The following is a 20,801-nucleotide window of genomic DNA, read 5'->3' as shown; positions in this document are numbered from 1 at the left end:
CCATAAAGAAGGCTGAGCATTGAAGAACTGATGGAACTGAACAAACGGGGTAACACATTAGGTTTCTTATCATGCATGGCATGCTATGTTATTAGCTGCAGCTTTTCACTCTCCCTGATACATGCTTTCTGCCATGTAACTGAGCAGTTCCTCCTACAAATCCTGGCTTGTACTTCACTGCCCCCAACTACAACTTGGAGCTGTTTCTTGGCCAATAGGATCAGGACAGGAATGGCAGTGCGCCATCCCTGTTTCAGAGGCATTGCATATTTCTGCTTGTCCTCTGCATCTCTGCCATCACAAGGAGAAGGGCTTCCTCTAAAAAGCTGGTGCTATTTGGCTGGAGCCCAGAGAAGACCCTTAGTGCTGACCTGAGTCCAAACTGCAGTGAGGTTTCATGCCCTCTCAGCTGGACATGAAACTTGAAGTGGAGCCCCAGCCACATCTGGACTGGGTCAGTGACCCTAGATGATCCACACCAAAGTAAGAAATGAGCACATATTATCACATGCCCTGAGAAGTGTGGTTGTTTGCTGCATATAAGTAGCTGCCTAAAGATACTACTAATTTGGGATTAAAGAAATTCTCCCCAATAATCTATAGGTTTCATGCAATTCAACCCAACATCTTATAAGGTTTTTGCATTTTTTTTTAAACAAGCTATTCTGATAGTCAATTGCAAAAGGCCAAGAAAATCATCAGAAAAGAAACATGATGGAGAACTTCTTAAAAGATGTCAAAGTCCATTAGAAGTATAGGAACGGATAGATTTCATTAATAAGAAAAAAAGTGAATATACAGTGAATATACAGGGGGAAAAAACAGCTTTTAGCATTAAAAAAAAATGCTCAATTGCAACACAAACAAGGAAGTAAAAATAAAAGTAAGGTACCATTCTTATCCTACCAGATTGTTTTTTTAAAAAACAAAACAAAAAACCTCACATTGACAATAGCCAAAATTCCTGAGGATAGGGGAGGGGACATTCAATAGACTAATGATGAGAGTATAAATTAGTATAGTTTCTCACAACTCGGTAGTATTTATCCAATGTCAAATGTGTACATTTGAGGCAGGGATTGCACTCTCTCCTCAAAATCACTCTCGCCTTATCTGCTTGGGCTCTGGGCTACCCAATCTCCCAGCCATCTCTGCAGGTAGCCGTGGCCAGTGTGACAGCAAGCAGTATGTGCCATGTCTGGGCCTGGATTTTTAAGAAAAGCAGAATGACTCTTCCACACTCTTTCCTCTCTTACCAGGTGGACACCAACATCATGAGGTTTTAGGTAAAGGCAGAGTTGCAAGACAGAGAGAACTTAGGTTCCTTAAAGACAAGGTGGAGAAAGGCTGACTGATCAAGTCTTACACCCACTCAAAACAGTTACAGATGACAAAAATAAACATATATTTGTATCTACTTTTCACTGGAGCTTAGCTTACCCTAAAAAATAAAATTCCCTTTAAATCAGTAATTTGTCATTTGGGAAACCATCCTCCAGAAATACTTCTCCATGTGTATAAAGACGTGTGTGTGTGTGGCTGAGTGGGTGGGTGTGTTCACTACAATAATTAGAATAGCAAAAAATTCAAAATAGCCTAAATGCCTATCAATGGGGAAAGACAAAATAAACTATATTTATGTTCACCTTAAGACACCATTCATGGCTAATGAAATATTTAAGTTCAAGAAAAATCAAGTTTAAAAACCATATAACAAGTCTGTTTATCATTTTTTAAATGCCCCAAGATACATATATATATATTGCACATTATTATATAGATACTTCCAACACCCAGCCCACAAACAGTGCCTAGGAAAAAAATCTGAAAAGTATAAACATCAGAAACTTATTTATGTACAAACTGTGGCCTCCAAATACCACTTCTCAGTAAAAGGAGTTAGATTGCCTTGTACAATGGCCGATACCTATAATGGGTCAGTAAATATATAAAATAACCCTGGTTTATCTTGCCATATGCAACAGTACGGACACTACGAAAGACTTTTGGATCATGTCATAAGGACTTGAAGAAGCTACTAATGACCAAAGACAAGTCAACCTGAGCAACTATAATAACCAAAATGGTTAGAAACACTCAAAGTTTAATCCATATCACATAAACAAACAAACCCAAATCCTTAATCACCACTGGAGAATGCTAGGTATGCAAGGGGCCTTTTTTACTTGTTTCTGAAACCTGGGAATAAGGTCAAAGACTCAAGCATTTATCCAATTTTTCCTATATGAACTGTAACATTAGATAACGAACCAGCAGAAGTTTTTCTTTACAGGAGTATTCTAACTAAGAAACGCAGAAGGAAAGATATAATCTTGCTGCTACTTCTACTGCTAAGTCACTTCAGTTGTGTCCGACTCTGTGCGACCCCATAGACGGGAGCCCACCAGGTTCCCCCATCCCTGGGATTCTCCAGGCAAGAACACTGGAGTGGGTTGCCATTTCCTTCTGCAATGCATGAAAGGGAAGTTGCTCAGTCGTGTCCGACCCTCAGCAACCCCATGGACTGCAGCCTTCTAGGCTCCTCCATCCATGGGATTTTCCAGGCAAGAGTACTGGAGTGGGGTGCCATTGCCTTCAATAATATAATCCTAAACCAAATACCCAAGTATTAAGCATGAATTGCTACTAGTATCACACAAAAAAGAGGCATGCAGAGATTATGTCTGTTCGATGGAAGAACACATCAATACTTATTCATTAACTGTCAGACAAAAACAAGTATTGAATGTGAATCTAACCAAGCCTCTGGATCCGTCAACAATTTATTGGAAAAACTGAGTATAAGCAACAAGTTATATGCTAATATGGCACACAACCAATACAATTCCTATCATGGAATACCTGCTGGATAAAAATCCTGGTTTCATTAACTTAACAGTAAGAAGAAAAAGAAGAGACTGTGGGAGAGAAAGAAGGAAAAGCAGAGAGGGAAGAAGAGAGAGGGAACCATCCAAGGCCCTCAGACTTCAGAAGAAAAACTAAACTCTTTACAATGATGAACAAGGCCCTTCCCAGCCTGGCACACCTTCCCCCTCCCACCCTCTGTTCTGAGGTTACCGCCTAGTCACCTTGCTCCTTCCCACCCTTAACCATATGACACGGACTCTTGCCTCAAGGACTTTGCACCTGCGTTCCCCTCTGTCTGCAACCTTCTCTGGAATGTCTGCATGCTTGCTCCCTCTGTCAATGGCATCTTCTCAGAGGCCTTCACTGATCAGCTGATAAAATAGAAGCCCTTCCCCCAACTCCCTATTTCACTTTCCAGCTTTACTTTTTCTCCACTGAGCTTATAACTTTGTTAGCACCCTACAGAATTTCTTATTTGTTTACTTATTACATGGTTTCTCATTTGAATATAAGCTTCATGAGGTCAGCAATTATTGTCCTTCTGAACCTTAAGAGTGTCTTAGAATAGCTACTCAGGTGTTAATATATATTTATGTAAATCAATAAATTCAGTCCTTAAAAAACAATGGAATGTCAAGATTTTCTTCAATTCTACATTATTTGTAAAAAATCAAGTTGAAAATATCTTACAAGAAAAAAATACACATAGATTTTCTTTTTTCTTGAAATTAAAACCAGACCCAAAGATATTTGTGAAATCTTGTTTTACTTAACCTCTGTGCTGTCTCAACCGTCTGGTCCCAGTCCTGCAAAGCTAGCTGTAGTTTCATTTTCTTTACAAAAGCAGGAAGGAAACTTGGAAAATTCATGATTATCTCGTTCACAGTCTCCAGAGCACCTGAATAATTCTGGCGCATCTCAAGGCATTGTGCCTAATGGGAGAAAAAAGTAAAGAGTGATATCAAAACTGTGATCATATACACTTAGGTTGTCACAGCAGGTGAGGTAGAATTCTATTACTTAAAATTTTCTATATTTTTGCTTTCTGACCTTTCTGTAAGGAATAGTTTTCACTTTTATAATCAGAAAAGTAAGTTCTATTCAAACGAAATTTTGAAACATCACACAGAATCAAAATATTTTATACAATAAGTGATTTTGTTTTAAAATTCACTTGAAATAACAGAAATATAATTATAGGATAAAAATTTTAAAGAACATATCAAAAAGAATGTTTTTATAACAGAAAAAATTACCTTTTAGAATAAAATATTTCCAGGATATCTGTAAGTAGCATCTAAAACTAAGAAATTTTTATCTTTTTAAAAAAATTACTTTCCGCCTCAAGAAAATTTTAGAGATAAACAATATAAATTGCAAAACTATCTCAATATTTTCACTTCTAAGAATTATCTTAAAGACATAACTGGATATTTATGGCAGAATTATTTACAGTAGAAAAAGTTAAAGTAACCCAAAATGCCAAAGCCTTTGACTGTGTGGATCACAATAAACTGGAAAATTCTGAAAGAGATGGGAACACCAGACCACCTGACCTGCCTCTTGAGAAACATATATGCAGGTCAGGAAGCAACAGTTAGAACTGGACATGGAACAACAGACTGGTTCCAAATACAAAAAGGAGTACGTCATGGCTGTATATTGTCACCCTGCTTATTTAACTTATATGCAGAGTACGTCATGAGAAACGCTGGGCTGGATGAAGCACAAGCTGGAATCAAGATTGCCAGGAGAAATATCAATAACCTCAGATATGCAGATGACACCACCCTTATGGCAGAAAGTGAAGAGGAACTCAAAAGCCTCTTGATGAAAGTGAAAGAGGAGAGTGAAAAAGTTGGCTTAAAGCTCAACATTCAGAAAACCAAGATCATGGCATCCAGTCCCATCACTTCATGGCAAATAGATGGAGAAACAGTGGCTGACTTTACTTTTGGGGGCTCCAAAATCACTTCAGATGGTGACTGCAGCCATGAAATTAAAAGATTCTTGCTCCTTGGAAGAAAAGTTACGACCAACCTAGACAGCATATTACAAAGCAAAGACATTTTGTCAACTTTCCAATTATGTATTTATTTTTCAGTTCATTCAGGCAGAGGCTTCCATTAGTTGAAGTCCAACCAGGAATGATATGAACCAATTATATAGCAAATTTAGTTTCATTTAATATGATATGTTTTCTGAATGTTGAGCTTTAAGGAAACGAAGATCATGGTATCTGGTCCCATCACTTCATGGGAAATAGATGGGGAAACAGTGGAAACAGTATAAGACTTTATTTTTCTGGGCTCCAAAATCACTGCAGATGGTGACTGCAGCCATGAAATTAAAAGATGCTTACTCCTTGGAAGGAAAGTTATGACCAATCTAGACAGCATATTCAAAAGCAGAGACATTACTTTGTCAACAAAGGTCTGTCTAGTCAAGGCTATGGTTTTTCAAATGGTCATGTATAGATGCGAAAGTTGGACTATAAAGAAAGCTGAGCACCGAAGAATTGATGCTTTTGAACGGTGGTATTGGAGAAGACTCTTGAGAGTCCACTGGACTTCAAGGAGATCCAACCAGTCCACCCTAAAGGAGATCAGTCCTGGGTGTTCACTGGAAGGACTGATGTTGAAGCTGAAACTCCAATACTTTGGCCACCTGATGCAAAGAGCTGACTCACTTGAAAAGACCCTGATGCTGGGAAAGATTGAGGACAGGAGGAGAAGGGGACGACAGAGGATAAGATGGTTGGATGGGATCACCGACTCAATGGACATGGGTTTGGGTGGACTCCAGGAGTTGGTGATGGACAGGGAGGCCTGACGTGCTGCAGTTCATGGGGTCACAAAGAGTCGGACACGACTGAGCGACTGAACTGAACTGAACCCAAAACGGCCACGTAGCATTAAATGACAGCATATTCATTTAATAAGATTTCAGGTGCCATTAAAGGTCATTATGTTAATTTGTAGATCTATACTTATGAAACAGAGATGTAATTTACAATATAATAAATATACCTGGTTATCTCCAATGCTGATATTTATTTTTAATTCAGATATTACTGTATGCTAAAATTTTTCTACAATGTACATGTAATTACTTTCATGGTCAGAAAATATAAATCTACAAATTAGTATGTGCTTTAAGAACAGATGATGGGGCCTAACACGTTTTTTAAAACGTGTTACTGAATCCCCTTCAGGAGTAAATTTAGTCCTAGAATATCTCAGTTCAAAATGAGCATCTGCCTCAACAGATGCACAGTGTAACTGCAATACATTCCTGAAATCAGTTTGAGATTATATTCCCACAGAATTAAAGGAAAAGTGTGAGAACCATCCAGTGATGCCACTGACTGCGTCAAAATAAATTATTTAAACTTCTCAACGGCATACAGTAATAGCAAAAAGGAATAAAGATAATTTTAAAAAATATATAGACACCCTTGGAATCTGTCTGAATAGCTGGTAACTTAAAATAACAAAATCATGCCAACAGAGCACATCTAGTACTTCCTTAGACCATTGCCTCCCACGTGAATGCAACATATCATATTCAGATCAGATCAGATCAGATCAGTCGCTCAGTCGTGTCCGACTCTTTGCGACCCCATGAATCACAGCACGCCAGGCCTCCCTGTCCATCACCATCTCCTAGAGTTCACTCAGACTCACGTCCATCGAGTCAGTGATGCCATCCAGCCATCTCACCCTCTGTCGTCCCCTTCTCCTCCTGCCCCCAATCCCTCCCAGCATCAGAGTCTTTTCCAATGAGTCAACTCTTTGCATGAGGTGGCCAAAGTACTGGAGTTTCAGCTTTAGCATCATTCCTTCCAAAGAAATCCCAGGGCTGATCTCCTTCAGAATGGACTGGTTGGATCTCCTTGCAGTCCAAGGGACTCTCAGGAGTCTTCTCCAACACCACAGTTCAAAAGCATCAATTCTTCGGCGCTCAGCCTTCTTCACAGTCCAACTCTCACATCCATACATGACCACAAGAAAAACCATAGCCTTGACTAGACGAACCTTTGTTGGCAAAGTAATGTCTCTGCTTTTGAATATGCTATCTAGGTTGGTCATAACTTTCCTTCCAAGGAGTAAGCGTCTTTTAATTTCATGGCTGCAGTCACCATCTGCAGTGATTTTGGAGCCCAGAAAAATAAAGTCTTATACTGTTTCCACTGTTTCCCCATCTATTTCCCATGAAGTGATGGGACCAGATGCCATGATCTTCGTTTCCTTAAAGCTCAACATTCAGAAAACATATCATATTAAATGAAACTAAATTTGCTATATAATTGGTTCATATCATTCCTGGTTGGACTTCAACTAATGGAAGCCTCTGCCTGAATGAACTGAAAAATACATACAAAATTGGAATGGGTTATATCAGAAAAAGAATTTAAACCAGTCTAAAAAGTATTAGAGGAAAAGGGAAAATCCTCCTAAGCTGCTTATATTAACACTTGAAATAGCCCTACCAGAGAAGATTATCTACTAGCTTTGCTTTAAGGACTACAGAGGATGAGAAATGAGACAGAAAAACTTAAAAAAAAAAAAAACTTGCTATATGTCCATAAGCTCTAGCAGTGCCATTAGGCAAAACCTGAGTCCAATCAGCACGAATTCTAGTTGTCCTGATGACAAGCATCTGAAGAAGCTCACTAGCCCTGGAAATTGACAAGAGCAGTAGCCAAGACACTAATAATCCTCTTTTTCTTTTTTATCCCCTCCCCCAAATCGCTAATTTAATAGACTGTTTTCCTAATATAAATTTAGTTTCTTTTTGCTGAAATTAAAAAAAAAATTTAAGGCATTCAAAGTCATCAGTGGGATTGAAGAAAGAGTCCAAATTAAACATTTCCACCCACCAATGATTTCTAATGACTTTGCCACTTGGTTATCCCTCCCAACGTATGGCTAAGTGAGTTCATGTTATTTCTCTTTTCATCAGCTGCCAGTCTACCTGGTTCAAAGCAAGAGCCAAGGGCTTTACAGAAGGAGCCAGCCTCTCATCCCCATCCCATCCATACCCACCTGCCCTGACACTCACCTTCCTTCCCTCAATCCTTCACTTCTCTGCCCTTCACTCATTGTGCTTTAGTCTCCAGACTAAAGGCATATGCCTTAAGGTATATGAACTCTCTACCCATCTATTTGTAATGCTCTCCCTAGGGGCCCACATGGCTTTAAACCTCACCTCCTATACATCTTTGCTCAAATGTCACTTTCTCTGACTACAACATTTAAAACTGCTTTCATACCCCAGTTGTACTTCTCGCTCTGTATTCTTCCACTGTACTTATCACCTTCTAATATACTACATAACTCGCTTCGTTTACTGTCTCTCTCCACTGGTAGAACGTAAGCTTCATGAAAGAAAGACGTTTTATTTTGCTCAGGGTATCCCTAGTATCTAGAGTGATGCCTCACACATATTAAGACGCATCATAGATGTTTGGTGAGTAAATAATGTAGGAACCATCACAACCAACAACAGCAACAGCAAAAACAAATAAAATTGATCCAGGATTTAAGAATTTGGCAGGGAGTACTTTTCCTTAGTTTACTGTTCATCATCCTATACAAATGCAGTTGAGAGTTGAAAGCAACATTTAAAACCATCATTTTGAGCTACTTAGTTTTGTTGGGTTTCAGATATACTACAAATAAATTTAAAACATCATTTTATTAATCTAACTCCAACTCACCTTACCCAGTAGAGCAAAAATATCATTCCCATCTTGCAATCCCTCTTCAAAGTATCTTAATGCTTTTTTAGTATAAGGTTCTTTTCTTCTTGTAATATCAAGCCATGCTCTCAAAACCTGTCCCTGTAAAACAAATAATTCTTTTATTTTTTCTTGGAAATGAAAGAAACAAACATGGATGAATTAAACGCTACATCATTCTTATTTGTAATCAGTCACAAAAATCACTCTATTGAATAATCTTATAAAAAATAAGACTACAATAAAATCACTTTCAAGCCCTTGCCAGCCTAGAGTCTTGAGAACTATTATGAGTTTCAGTCTTTAAGATTACTACTATAGCCAGTATTAATATGAATAAGTTTGTAAAACCATTAATGCTAAATAACCAATATTCTTACGTGGGGCTTTTTAAATAAACTATTATTAATAATTGTTAAACATGTAATTCAGTACATAAATAAGAATTTGTTACTTTTTTGGGGGAAGCAGACCAAATGAAATAAGATGAGGAAGAAGTTCCTTGTTTCACATTTATTAAATATTAAGGTAATTTGGCAACTATCTCATTCTCTTTGACTAGTTCAGTGAGATTCAAATATAAGGATAAAATGCCCTCAGAAATTTAAAAATGAAGCAGTCATGAACATTTACCTTCAGAAATGTTAGTAAGCCAATGGGCTGTAAGGTTTATAGGATTAGAAATAAAACGGATACTCATATATTATTTTTCTTTTTAATGCCAAATAAAAAATTATGAAATCTGCTCCTTTGTAAAAAAAAAAATTCTAGGTGAATTACTAAATCTTCTAAATCTTTAACTAAGATCATATTTACTTCCCTGTATTACACCTGAAAAGACAGGTAAGAATTCTTAAACAATGCTACTTCTACTCACTAGATAACTGTCCTTATTTGAATTGTTTCAAACTTGTGCATGATTCCCAACTTTTATTTCTAGTCCAACACCTCTTCTAATTTTTTCTCTTCTTTCCAAAAGTTCATCTACTGTCTCCATCTCACTGTTCTGCCAGGGCCTGAAATATAGCACGTCTAAGGGTAAACACATCATCTCTCTCCAAGATTACTTTCTCATCCCAATGTATTTTCTATCCACATTAACTGGTCTCTGAATTGTCCAGGCTTAAAACTTCAGAGAGACATCCTTGATATCCGACACCTCAGTATCTTTCCTACACTATTTATAATAAGTTGTTAATTCCTGCAGGTATTTGATAATTCTCAAGTTCCTATCCACTGTATAATTTTAGTGTAGATCCTTAAAACCTTTGGCAGAAAGTACTACCTTTGCAAAGGGGCCTGCATTCTGGTTTCTTCCCAGGCCAGTTCATCCTGTAAACCTTTGCTAAATTCACATTCTGAATTTTCACTTTAAAGTAACACTGACACGATTAAAAATCTTCAATGACCCTTAATGCATATCTAATTAGATACAAATGTCTGTACCTACCCATCAAGATCCTTCAATTTGTCCCAATCTACTTTTCCAACCTTTTCTTCCATTCTCTTCTGTTTACCCTAAACTCTGGTCAGATGTGAGGTTCTCACTGTACCCAGAACCTACATGTCTCCTTGTTTTCCTTATTTCCGTATTATCTCCCATTTGGGTATATCTAATTCCCTTTTCCATAATCTTTGCTGGTGGAAACTGTATCCCTCTTTCAAATTTTAGCTCAAATACTACCTCCTTCAAGAAATTCTTCTTCATTCTCCTAATGTTTATGTAATGGGTGAATAGTGCCAGGCACAAAGTAAATGAGCAATAAATGCTAACTAATATTTCCCTGCACATTTTAATCACACTTCTCATTCCATTTGCCAATTTTCTCATAATATTAACTGGGTATGTGCTCTACAACACTGCTAGGTGATTCGTTCATGAAAGTCAAGTTTATGCATTCCTTATCTTTCTATTAACAGTGCACATAATAGGTGTCCTGTGCCTAGAGCAGTTCAATACGGACAGTGGGAAGGAAGGAAAGAGAAAGGACAGGAAGGAAGGGAGGGAAGGAAGCAGGAAGCATCTCGTCAAGAGCTAATAGACTGCATTAAAAAAAGCAACCTAAGAAAACCAGAATTTTATAAAATATTAAAATAAAGCTGTTACTTATAAAGTGAGCACAGAGTGGGCAATAACAAAGACCACCACTGAATATATAAACATTAAGCTTTCTTTAATGATACTATTTCAAAATAAGAAAATCAGCTACCTCTTTACTCCCATTTGATATCTTGATCATTCGGTCAATATATTCTCTCGCTTTATCATGCCGGCCAATGTGCCACAAAAACAAGCCTGCTTGGTACAAAACTTTTGGTCCAGCTCCTTTACGCTGCTCTTTCACTCTGGCATCTGACTCGAGAATAGCTTCTCTATCTGGGAGAGGGAAAAAACTCATTAAGTGAAAATTAAATTCTAGGTCACGAGTTTACGATAGATCAGATGATTAACAGAGAATATAGTTCTTCTCTTTATAGCAACCCTAGTAGAAATAAATGCAAGAAATATGCAAGCCCCAAAATCACTGTAGGCGGTGACTGCAGCCATGAAATTAAAAGATGCTTGCTCCTTGGGAGAAAAATTATGACCAACCTAGACAGCATATTAAAAAGCAGAGACATTACTTTGCCAACAAAGGTCCGTCTAGTCAAAGCTATGGTTTATCCAGTAGTCATGTATGGATGTGAGAGGTGGACTATAAAGAAAGCTGAGTGCCAAAGAATTAATGCTTTTGAACTGTGGTGTTGGAAAAGATTCTTGAGAATCCCTTGGACAGCAAGGAGATTCAACCAGTCAATGCTAAAGGAAATCAGTCCTGAATATTCATTGGAAAGACTGATGCTGAAGCTGAAACTCTAATACTTTGACCACTGGATGTGAAGAACTCATAGGAAAAGACCCTGATGCTGGGAAAGACTGAAGGCGGGAGGAGAAGGGGACGACAGAGGATGAGATGGTTGGATGGCATCACCGACACAATGGACATGAGTTTGAGTAAACTCCAGGAGTTGGTGATGAACAGGGAGGCCTGGCATGCTGCAGTCCATGGGGTCGCAAAGAGTCGGACACTATTGAGCAACTGAACTGAACTAAGTAATTTAAAATTTCCTAGTAGCTACAAAGAAGTAAAAAGAAAGAAGTAAAACTGACTTTAATGATATATTTTATTTAACCCAATATATCCAAATGATCATTTCATATGGATTTGAAAATTAAGAAGATAATTTCCTTTTTTTCCCTTCTTTCTAAATTCTGATATGCACTTTACACAAAGCACATCTCAATTAAGATGCTACATTTTCTTCAGAAAATCTTAATATATGCTTAGATTTCATAAAATTTATTTTGGAAAAAACACAATCATATATTCATCCTAAACATATTTCTAACAACTGAATCAACTACCAGTAAAAGTAAATTAATTAAATTTAAAATTCATATCCTCAAGTAAGACACATTTCAAATGCTCTACGGCCATGTGTAGCTAACAACTACTGTGACCACACTGCCATTCTATACTTTACGTCATTCTCAAGACATAAAAAAAAAAGTTAGTAATGACTCTAATATAGGACAATTATTAAGGGAAAACCCAGAACTAGTAGTCAAATTACCCTAATTCTTAATCCAATTCTAAAACATATGTCAGGCTGCTGTCATTGGCCAATGAAAAGTGGTATAATTACTGCTACTTATATAGTTTAATGGGCTCCCCAGGTGGTGCTAATGGTAAGGAATCTGCCTGCCAATGCAGGAGAAACAAGACACGTGGGTTCAATCCCTGGGGCGGGAAGATGCCCTGGAGAAGAGAATGGCTACCCACTCCAGTACTCTTGCTTGGAGAATCTCATGGACAGAGGAGCCTGAAGGGCCACAGTCCATGGGGTCACAAAGGAGTCCAACATGACTGAGTGACTTCTAGAACTCTAATCACTTCTATTCAATCTGTTACGTATGTGCTTAGGACACAAATGTCAATTAGATCCAAATCCTGGGTCAAATCAGAATGTGGATCAGTCAGGTAATAGGAAAAAGAAATGTGAAAGTTGAGGGTTGAGATTCTAACAGACTACCTTTTGGGAAATGGCTACCAAGGAAAGGTACATGACTCTTCCTCTTAACTCTAGTGATACAAACTTAAGTGAAGGATTACCAAGGTACAACTTTTTGAATTTAGGAAACAAAATCGCATTCCGGAGGCCAGACTGCTTGGCAAGATATCCTTTCTGCCCAACACGCCCATGGAACACCTTCAGAAATTTTCATCAAATAGTCATGATACAGAAACAGAACTTATCAGGGAGGAAGCAGGCATTGCACCTTCCTGCCTATATTTCCATCAAGCAGAGAATCGGTTAGCTCACAAAGCTGGCTCTTGCTGGATATCAGCTCCAGTTCTTAATGCATCACAGCCTTTTCATAACCAGGGCTTTCATCAATATTCAGGAAGAATGTACAAGAACAATCTAGGCCCTTTCTCAGGGAGACTGACAGGCTTCTGGGCCTCTCCTGAGTTCAAGCCCACTCAGCATCATCTATGCAAAGTCGAGTGAGGACTCAGGTGTCTGTAAACAATACTTCTGCCTCCATCTTTTTAGTGTCCTGGAAATCACATTTTCCAACAGAACCAGTACTCTTGGGAATAACCAATTAAATGACAACTTGCTTCCAGGAAGCATATTTTGTTACTTTTTTTTTTAGGCTTACTGACTACATTAGCTTTCCTATGTAAACTCTCTGCTCCAGCTATACACACTCCTGCTGGAGCACAGAGAAAGGGAATCCAGAGAGGAGCCTAATCCTGAACCATTTTGACATATTTGCCCACCAAGTTCTCCTGTCTGACAAATATGCTTTATACTCAAACCCTAGCTATCCTTTAAAGACAAGATCAATCTCCATTTCCACAAAGCCCTCCCAGCCTACTGCTATGGATAAACAGTACACGCCATTTTCAATTAATTATGGATTCATCTGTTTTATTTTGTATCATTTTACTTAATAATAACATTAGTATTTAATCTTTGTAGGTTTAACATTTTCTTTCCCAACTAAATTATAAACTGATATTGCAGATCACTTCTTACAATTCTTGTGGCTCCTCTTCAGCAGTCCCCAATGTTTTCAATACCAGGGACCCGTTCCAGGAAGACAGTGTTACCACAAACTTGGAGGGGGCTGGTCTGGGAATGATTCAAGTGCATTACATCTATTGTGCATTTTATTCCTCATCTAATACCGCCACTGATCTGACAGGAGGTACTGGTCTACCACCCTAAGGTTGGGAACCCCTTGCTTTATCTGTCCCTTGCAGAAAGTATCTAGTTGTTAGATCTGTTTACAAGCTAAACATATTAAATAACATTTTATTGATTTGTACACGAATATGTGTGGGAAGGATGTAAGTGATACTCTGATTAAGAAAAAACTGTTTTCTATTATTTTAAACAATTCTATGACATTTGGTAAGTGTCCAATTACTTGAAACAAGATCTTTTTATGATGCTATTAGCTGTTACTAGATATGTATGGATGAATACAATATTATTTCTTTGTTATTACCTAAAATTTTAATACTGTTCTGCCTCAGCCATTACGATACACTAAATATTAAGACAGTTAACCTAATTTTAATTGCTGGTTTATGTATAAAGTTCCTTATATAATCTAATCATATATCCCAACCTACTACTGGATAAAAATTTACTGAATATCTTAAAAAGAGCTAGCCCCCTTGGGGGGTATAAGAGCTTTTAAGAAGCTTAAGATATAGTAGAAGAGAGGAAGTGCATTTAACTATATATGCACACAAGTTAAAGTTGGCTGCTACAGAGTAATTTAGGTATACGCCTGTTTTGAGCTGTCCTTTTTTGGTTTAACCATTGATAACACATAGTCACCTTTGTATTAATTCAAACAATTCCTACAGGCTAATGAAACTTCTTCCATAGTATATAAGAAATATGAAAGCTAGAGAAGACTCACATTTCTTGTGCTTAATAAACTTAAGGTCTTGTTAGGACGATAAAACAAATATGATATTAATAGTATCCACAGATAATATATAATACAGACTGAAGGTTAAGGTAATTGACAAAAATCAAAATGAACTGCGTAGAAAAACTGTCTAAGCATTATACTTAAATACTATACCTGGATTAGGGCTCATTTTATGAGCGTATATCAGTGCAATTAGAGAACAAAGTGATACATCTTGTTTATTTTTAATAGCCTCAAATTCTCGAAGAGCTTCTTGAATTTTACCTGAAAATCAAAACCACAAAGTGAAAAATTATTCTTGGTGCAAAACAAGAATTTAAAACTTGTGGGAGTGCTTAATAATTAGCATGTACCTTCCATTAACGTAGCATAGGCATGATAAAACCTGAAGACTGGGTCACTGCCGTAGCTCTTCATTCCCTCACTGGCAACAAGTAACACATGGTGGAAATATCTCTCCTGACAGTAGTAATTAATCAAAGCCTAAAAGGAAATAAAGATAAAGTTAAGAGAGATTCCAATGTTCTGAAATACTCTAACAAGCAGGCATTAATCTAAGATCTTGAATAATCTAAAACTTACCATATTTTTCTTCTAAGTTCCTTAAAATATTGTTAAAGCCTAGCACTTAGTACTAAGGAACGTAGAACACAATGAACATAAGACTACTAAAATAACAATATTTTCTAATAATTTCAATCTTTTTCTCCTAAATGCTTTCTTAACAATATTGAAGTCAGAGTGCTTTCAATTACCAAAAAACTTTAAAAAAAGACCAGAGGCTTCTATCGCCAGACTATAGGTTTCTTAAAACAAACAACACTTTGTTTCTACTTTGCTTTTGTAGCATCACAAAGTAATGACCTATTAAACCCAGCAATTTATTGTCAAAGATTATGTTTTTTGAGTTCCACGATAAATAAATAATTGTCAGTAAAACAAAGAATCTATTTTTTAAAGGAAATCACTCTCTTCAGGCTTTTTTTCTAAATTACATTATTCATATACAAGGCAGAAAAGTACTATCAGCTATGCTAAGTCGCTTCAGTCGTGTCTGACTCTTTGAGACTCCATAGACTGCAGCCCCCCAGGCTCCTCTGTCCATGGGATTCTCCAGGCAAGAGTACTGGAGTGGGTAACCATTCTCTTCTCCAGGGGATTTTCCCAACACAGTGATCAAACCTGTGACTCTAATGTCTCCTGCATTGATAGGCAGGGTCTTTCCCACTGGTGCCACCTGGGAAGCCCACCATCAGCTATGCTTTATACTGTTTTTCTTAGGATCTTATCTAAGGCTTAGTTGCTAACCTAATCAAAGAAGGAAACCATATTCCATACTCCGCATTACTAAGAAACACCTGATTCACCTCCACGAACCAATTCAGGCCATTCCATACCTATCTAGTATGACTCTTCAGCTGCTCATCTGTGAGAAACACAAATGAAGCACTCAGTGACAGGGTTAAAATGAGTGTCTATACAGCTCCCTTTTTTTTTTTTCCCCCAATCTACTGTTTGTGGAGGGTCTGAGAGCTTTTCTAGAAGAGTCAGGCAAACGTCCTCTGTAACCTTCACTATGCTTCCCTCCTCTGGTTGCAGATCTCTGGTCCCGTCTCAGCCACAGTCTCTTCACAGCATGATTCAGATGCCATTTCCAAGACCCCCACAGCACATCTCAGAAGAGTGCAGGTTTCCTCCAGAGCTGCTTCCCTAAGGTTGCAAGTGACTCCTTGGTTTGCCACAACTAAGGACACTTTTGGGGCTTCCCTGGGGGCTCAGATGGAGACTCAGGTTGGATCCTTGGGTTGGAAAGATCCCCCGGAAGAGGGCATGGCAACCCACTCTAGGATTCTTGCCTGGAGAATTCCACGGACACAGGAGCCTGGCGGGCTACAGTGCACGGGATAGCAAAGAATTGGACCCTTTTAATATCATCTTACTTGATTTTCTGTTCAGCATTTAGTATCGCTAAGCACCTATATAACTCTACTGAAAGGCAGGGGCAGGGTAACCTACAAAGGACATGGATTTTAAAGTAAAAAGACCTGGTTTCAAATTTCTGGTCTATCCGACAGCACCTCAGTTTGCTCACTGATAAAATGCTGGTAGTCATTTACAGGTCATTGTGAGGATTCATTGATTATCGTACTCAATTCCTCCTATTCAGGGGGAAAAAAAAAGTTCCTCCAAACTCCATATGTTGATGATATTAAAAAAACAAAACAAAACAAAACAGAAAAACGTGTCAAGACCTCTCATCGCAGCTCCAGATTTCTATTTTCAGTTTCTCCACCACCCAAGCCAGACACCTAGTCAGAAATTCTCTCTTCCTGTTTGCATAGTCCCCCTAAGTCTAACCAGTCAGTAGGCTCTTCTGTTGATCTAGTCTACTTCCCACTCCCTACACCAATTTCTACTATCTTCGTTCAGGTTAGGTTGTCCAGTCCAAAAACATTTACTGAGTGCCGGACACTGGACAAAGTACAGTGACTATAAAGATGAATAAGACACTGTTCTTGTCCCAGAAAAGCCCCAGAAATGCTTAAAATTGTCAACAGAGACTAGAATCTAAAGACTATTTGACTACACATCTATAGTCAATTAATCTTCAACAAAGGAGGTTAAGAATATGTTGGAGTTACAGATACAATGGAGAAAAGACCGTCTCTTTCAGCAAGTAGTGCTGGGAAAGCTGAACAGTGGCACATAAATCAATGAAGTTAAAACACAACCTCACACCACATATACAAAAAAACCTCAATGACTTAAAAACTAAAAAATAAACACGACACCATAAAACTCCTAGAAGAGAACCTAGGCAAAACATTCTCTGACATAAATAGTACCAATTGTTTTCTTAGGTCAGTTTCCCAAGACAATATAAATAAAAGAAAAAACAAACAAATGGGACCAAATCAAACTTAAAAGTTTTGGCATAGCAAAGGAAATCATAAACAAAACGAAAAGGCAACCTATGGACTGGGAGAAAATATTTGCAAAATATTTGCTTAATGTCCAAAATATACAAACAGCTCATACAATTCAGAAAAAACAACAACAAAAAAACCCAAACAACCCAATGGAAAAACGGGCATAAGACCTAAACAGATATTTCTCCAAAGACATACAGATGGCCAACAGACACATTAAAAGATGCTCAACATCGTTAATTATTACAGAAATGCAAATCAAAACTACAATGAAGTATCACCTCACACAGGCCATCATTAAAAAAATCTACAAATAACAATTGCTGCAGAGAGTGTGGAGAAAAGGGAACCCTCCTACACTGTTGGTGGGACTGTAAGTTGGTGCAGTCACTATGGAAAACAATATGGAGGCTACTCAAAAAATTAAAAATAGAGTTGCCATATGATCCTGCAATCTCACTCCTGGGCATATATCTGGAGGAAACTGTAATTCAAAAAGGTACATATACCCCAATGTTCACAGCAGTACTATTTACAATAGCCAGGACATGGAAGTAACCTAAATGTCCATCGACAGAAGACTGGATAAAGAAGATGTAGTATATATATATATATATACACACACACATAATGGAATATTAATAATAAAAATGCCATTTTGCGGCAACATAAAACCTAGAGATTATCATACTAAGTGAAGTCAGAAAGACTAATAACATATGATATCACTTAAATGTGGAATTAACATATAACACAAATGAACTTATTTATGACACAGAAACAGATTCACAGACAGAAAGAAGAGACTGGTGGTAGCCAGGGAGGAAGGGAGATATTGGGAATTTGGAGTTAGCAGAAACTGTTATACAGAGAATGGATTAACAACAAGGTCCCTACTATACACTGCTACTGCTAAGTCACTTCAGTCGTGTCCGACTCTGTGCGACCCCATAGACGTCAGTCCACCAGGCTCCCCCGTCCCTGGGATTCTCCAGGCAAGAACACTGGAGTGGGTTGCCATTTCCTTCTCCAATGCATGAAAGTGAAAAGTGAAAGTGAAGTCGCTCACTCGTGTCCGACTCTTAGCGGCCCCATGGACCTCAGCCTACCAGACGCCTCCATCCATGGGATTTTCCAGGCAAGAGTACTGGAGTGGGGTGCCATTGCCTTCTCCCTACTATAGCACAGGGAGCTACATTCAATATCCTGTGATAAACCACAATGGAAAAGAATATGAAAAAGAATTAACTCATTTAACTATAAAGAATTAACTCAGTTAATTATAACTGAGTCACTTTGCTGTACACTAGAAATACAACATTGTTAATCAACCATACTTCAATAAAACAAAGTTTTTAAAAGACTGAAATGTAGTGTAGCAAATGCAAGAAAAGAGCTTATAAACTGCTTTGGGAATGCAGGAGAGTGAGGTTGGAGTATGGGAGGATAGGAGAGTAAAATTCTTGGGGAGGACTTAGAAACTGACTCTATTCACAAACTCCTACTTCCTACATACATACTCTTACCTATCCCTCTTCATGATTCATAAGGAAGTCGGCCAAAAGAAGACCTCAAACAACACAGAAGGCAGAATTAAGCCATGATTCACCGGGATCGGGTGAGGATGGAGAGGACTAAAACCATCCTTGTATGCGGGAGCGGGGACTGGCCCACTGTGGCGTATGGGCCATGTCTGGCCTGCTGCCTGCTTTCAAACAGCCAGCAAGTCAACATGTTCAAATGGTTGAGGGAAAAAAAGAGAAGAAAAATATAACACATGAAACTTACACAAAATTCAACTTTCAGTGTCCGTAAGTAAAGTTTTATTGGAACAAAGCCACGCTCATTTGCTTAAGTATTGTCTGTCTATGGCTGTTTTCATGCTATGACGGCAGACTAGATACCACAGAGACCCTATGGTCGATAATGCCTGAATATGTACCACCTGGCCCATTATAGAGAAAGTTGGCCATTTCTAGATGCTTAAGTAGAACAGGGATAATTGGAAGAGGTGGTTGGAGAAAAAGCTGGAGTCAAGGACCTCCTATTGAGTTGATTTAGACTAGAACATGCTAAAAACAACACTTTTTAGCATGAGAAGTGTTTTTATTGAAAAGTTCATTTAGGTGGCAATATGAAGAACAAATTTAAGGGGACGGGGAAAGCTCCACAGGAAAATAGTTTCAGACAAAAAAGCAAAAGACACTATCACTTGGCTAAGTGTTCTCCATCCACTCATCACCAGCAAACAATACACACTGCTTTCACCTGTATAGGGACTAACTCCTCCCCCCATCAAATGTAGAAAGATTTGGGAGGGTTTTTCTTAGCTTTATTATTGCGGGGCTTATTATCCTCAGGGCTTAGAACAATGTTAGACACATGGGACACATTTAATAAACATTTGTTGAATTAATTTAATTAAGGTTTTCGCCAGCAATAGACTATAAAATCGGTGAAGGCGGGGACTGTTCTATTCATTACTATCCCCAGTTCCAGTGGACAGACAGTGAGCCCTCCTTCAACATGTGTTGAACAAGGGAATCAGTGAACAAATGGAGATCATGATCCTAAAAAGTAACTTATTTTATTTCCAAGCCTCATATCTTTGTTTTCGTATCATCATTTCGTAAGTGGATCGTCATTAAATATTTGCCGAAGAGATGCATCAGTGATAAACAGAGAAGTTGTTGTTCAGTCGCTTAGTCGTGTCCGACCATCATCCTAAAATACTCCATTTTCAAGCCTATGTCTTTAATTGATTTCATAAAATCTTTTTGCTCCTTTTACCGTCGCAGGGGGATTGCTGACACTAGTTTGCTGGAGTCCTAAAAAATCGCATCTCGGAGTCGCACTCAGTGTCATAAAATGACTAAAAACCTTATGAGCAAACAGGGTACAAAAGTAAAAGTAAAGACGACCAACAGGATGGGCCAACACACTAACGGCAATTCGGAACCCAGCGCGTGGGGAAGGCTGCCCGACATGAAGCTTCCTAAGCAGGGTCGGCGGAGGAAAGCAGGTGATGTAAATCACAGGCCGGCGCTCCAATTGGGGACACCCAGCCAGACTGGGCAGCGGGCACCGCAAGTAACAACGGCCTCGCCCGGTCGGCCCGCGCGCTTCCCCACGCCCCGCGGCCCCTCGCCATCCACCCACTGCAACACGCAGCACGTCTTGCCCGCTCACCTTCAGCCCCTGCGAGTCCATGGCTTCCCAAAGGCCAGGCCGCAGGCCTCCCTGATTGTGCGCCTACCGA

General features: G+C 38.5%; 1 protein-coding gene across 1 annotated transcript in view; it reads right to left on the bottom strand.

Moving 5' to 3' along the window:
- Window positions 1-20,779, bottom strand: part of TTC21B (tetratricopeptide repeat domain 21B) — a 98,073-nt gene extending 77,294 nt beyond the window's left edge. Inside the window, 6 exon segments of the mRNA NM_001102108.1 lie at window positions 3,643-3,800; window positions 8,591-8,713; window positions 10,822-10,988; window positions 14,766-14,876; window positions 14,966-15,095; window positions 20,732-20,779. Coding sequence (NP_001095578.1) covers window positions 3,643-3,800; window positions 8,591-8,713; window positions 10,822-10,988; window positions 14,766-14,876; window positions 14,966-15,095; window positions 20,732-20,752 — 710 coding nt within the window. The 5' untranslated portion in view covers window positions 20,753-20,779.
- Window positions 20,780-20,801: the final 22 nt, after the last annotated feature.

This window comes from Bos taurus, chromosome 2 (assembly GCF_002263795.3).
Source record: "Bos taurus isolate L1 Dominette 01449 registration number 42190680 breed Hereford chromosome 2, ARS-UCD2.0, whole genome shotgun sequence".
Lineage (NCBI taxonomy): Eukaryota > Metazoa > Chordata > Mammalia > Artiodactyla > Bovidae > Bos > Bos taurus.
The sequence above is the reverse complement of the archived record's forward strand: the minus strand, read 5'-3'. Positions and strand labels throughout refer to the sequence as shown.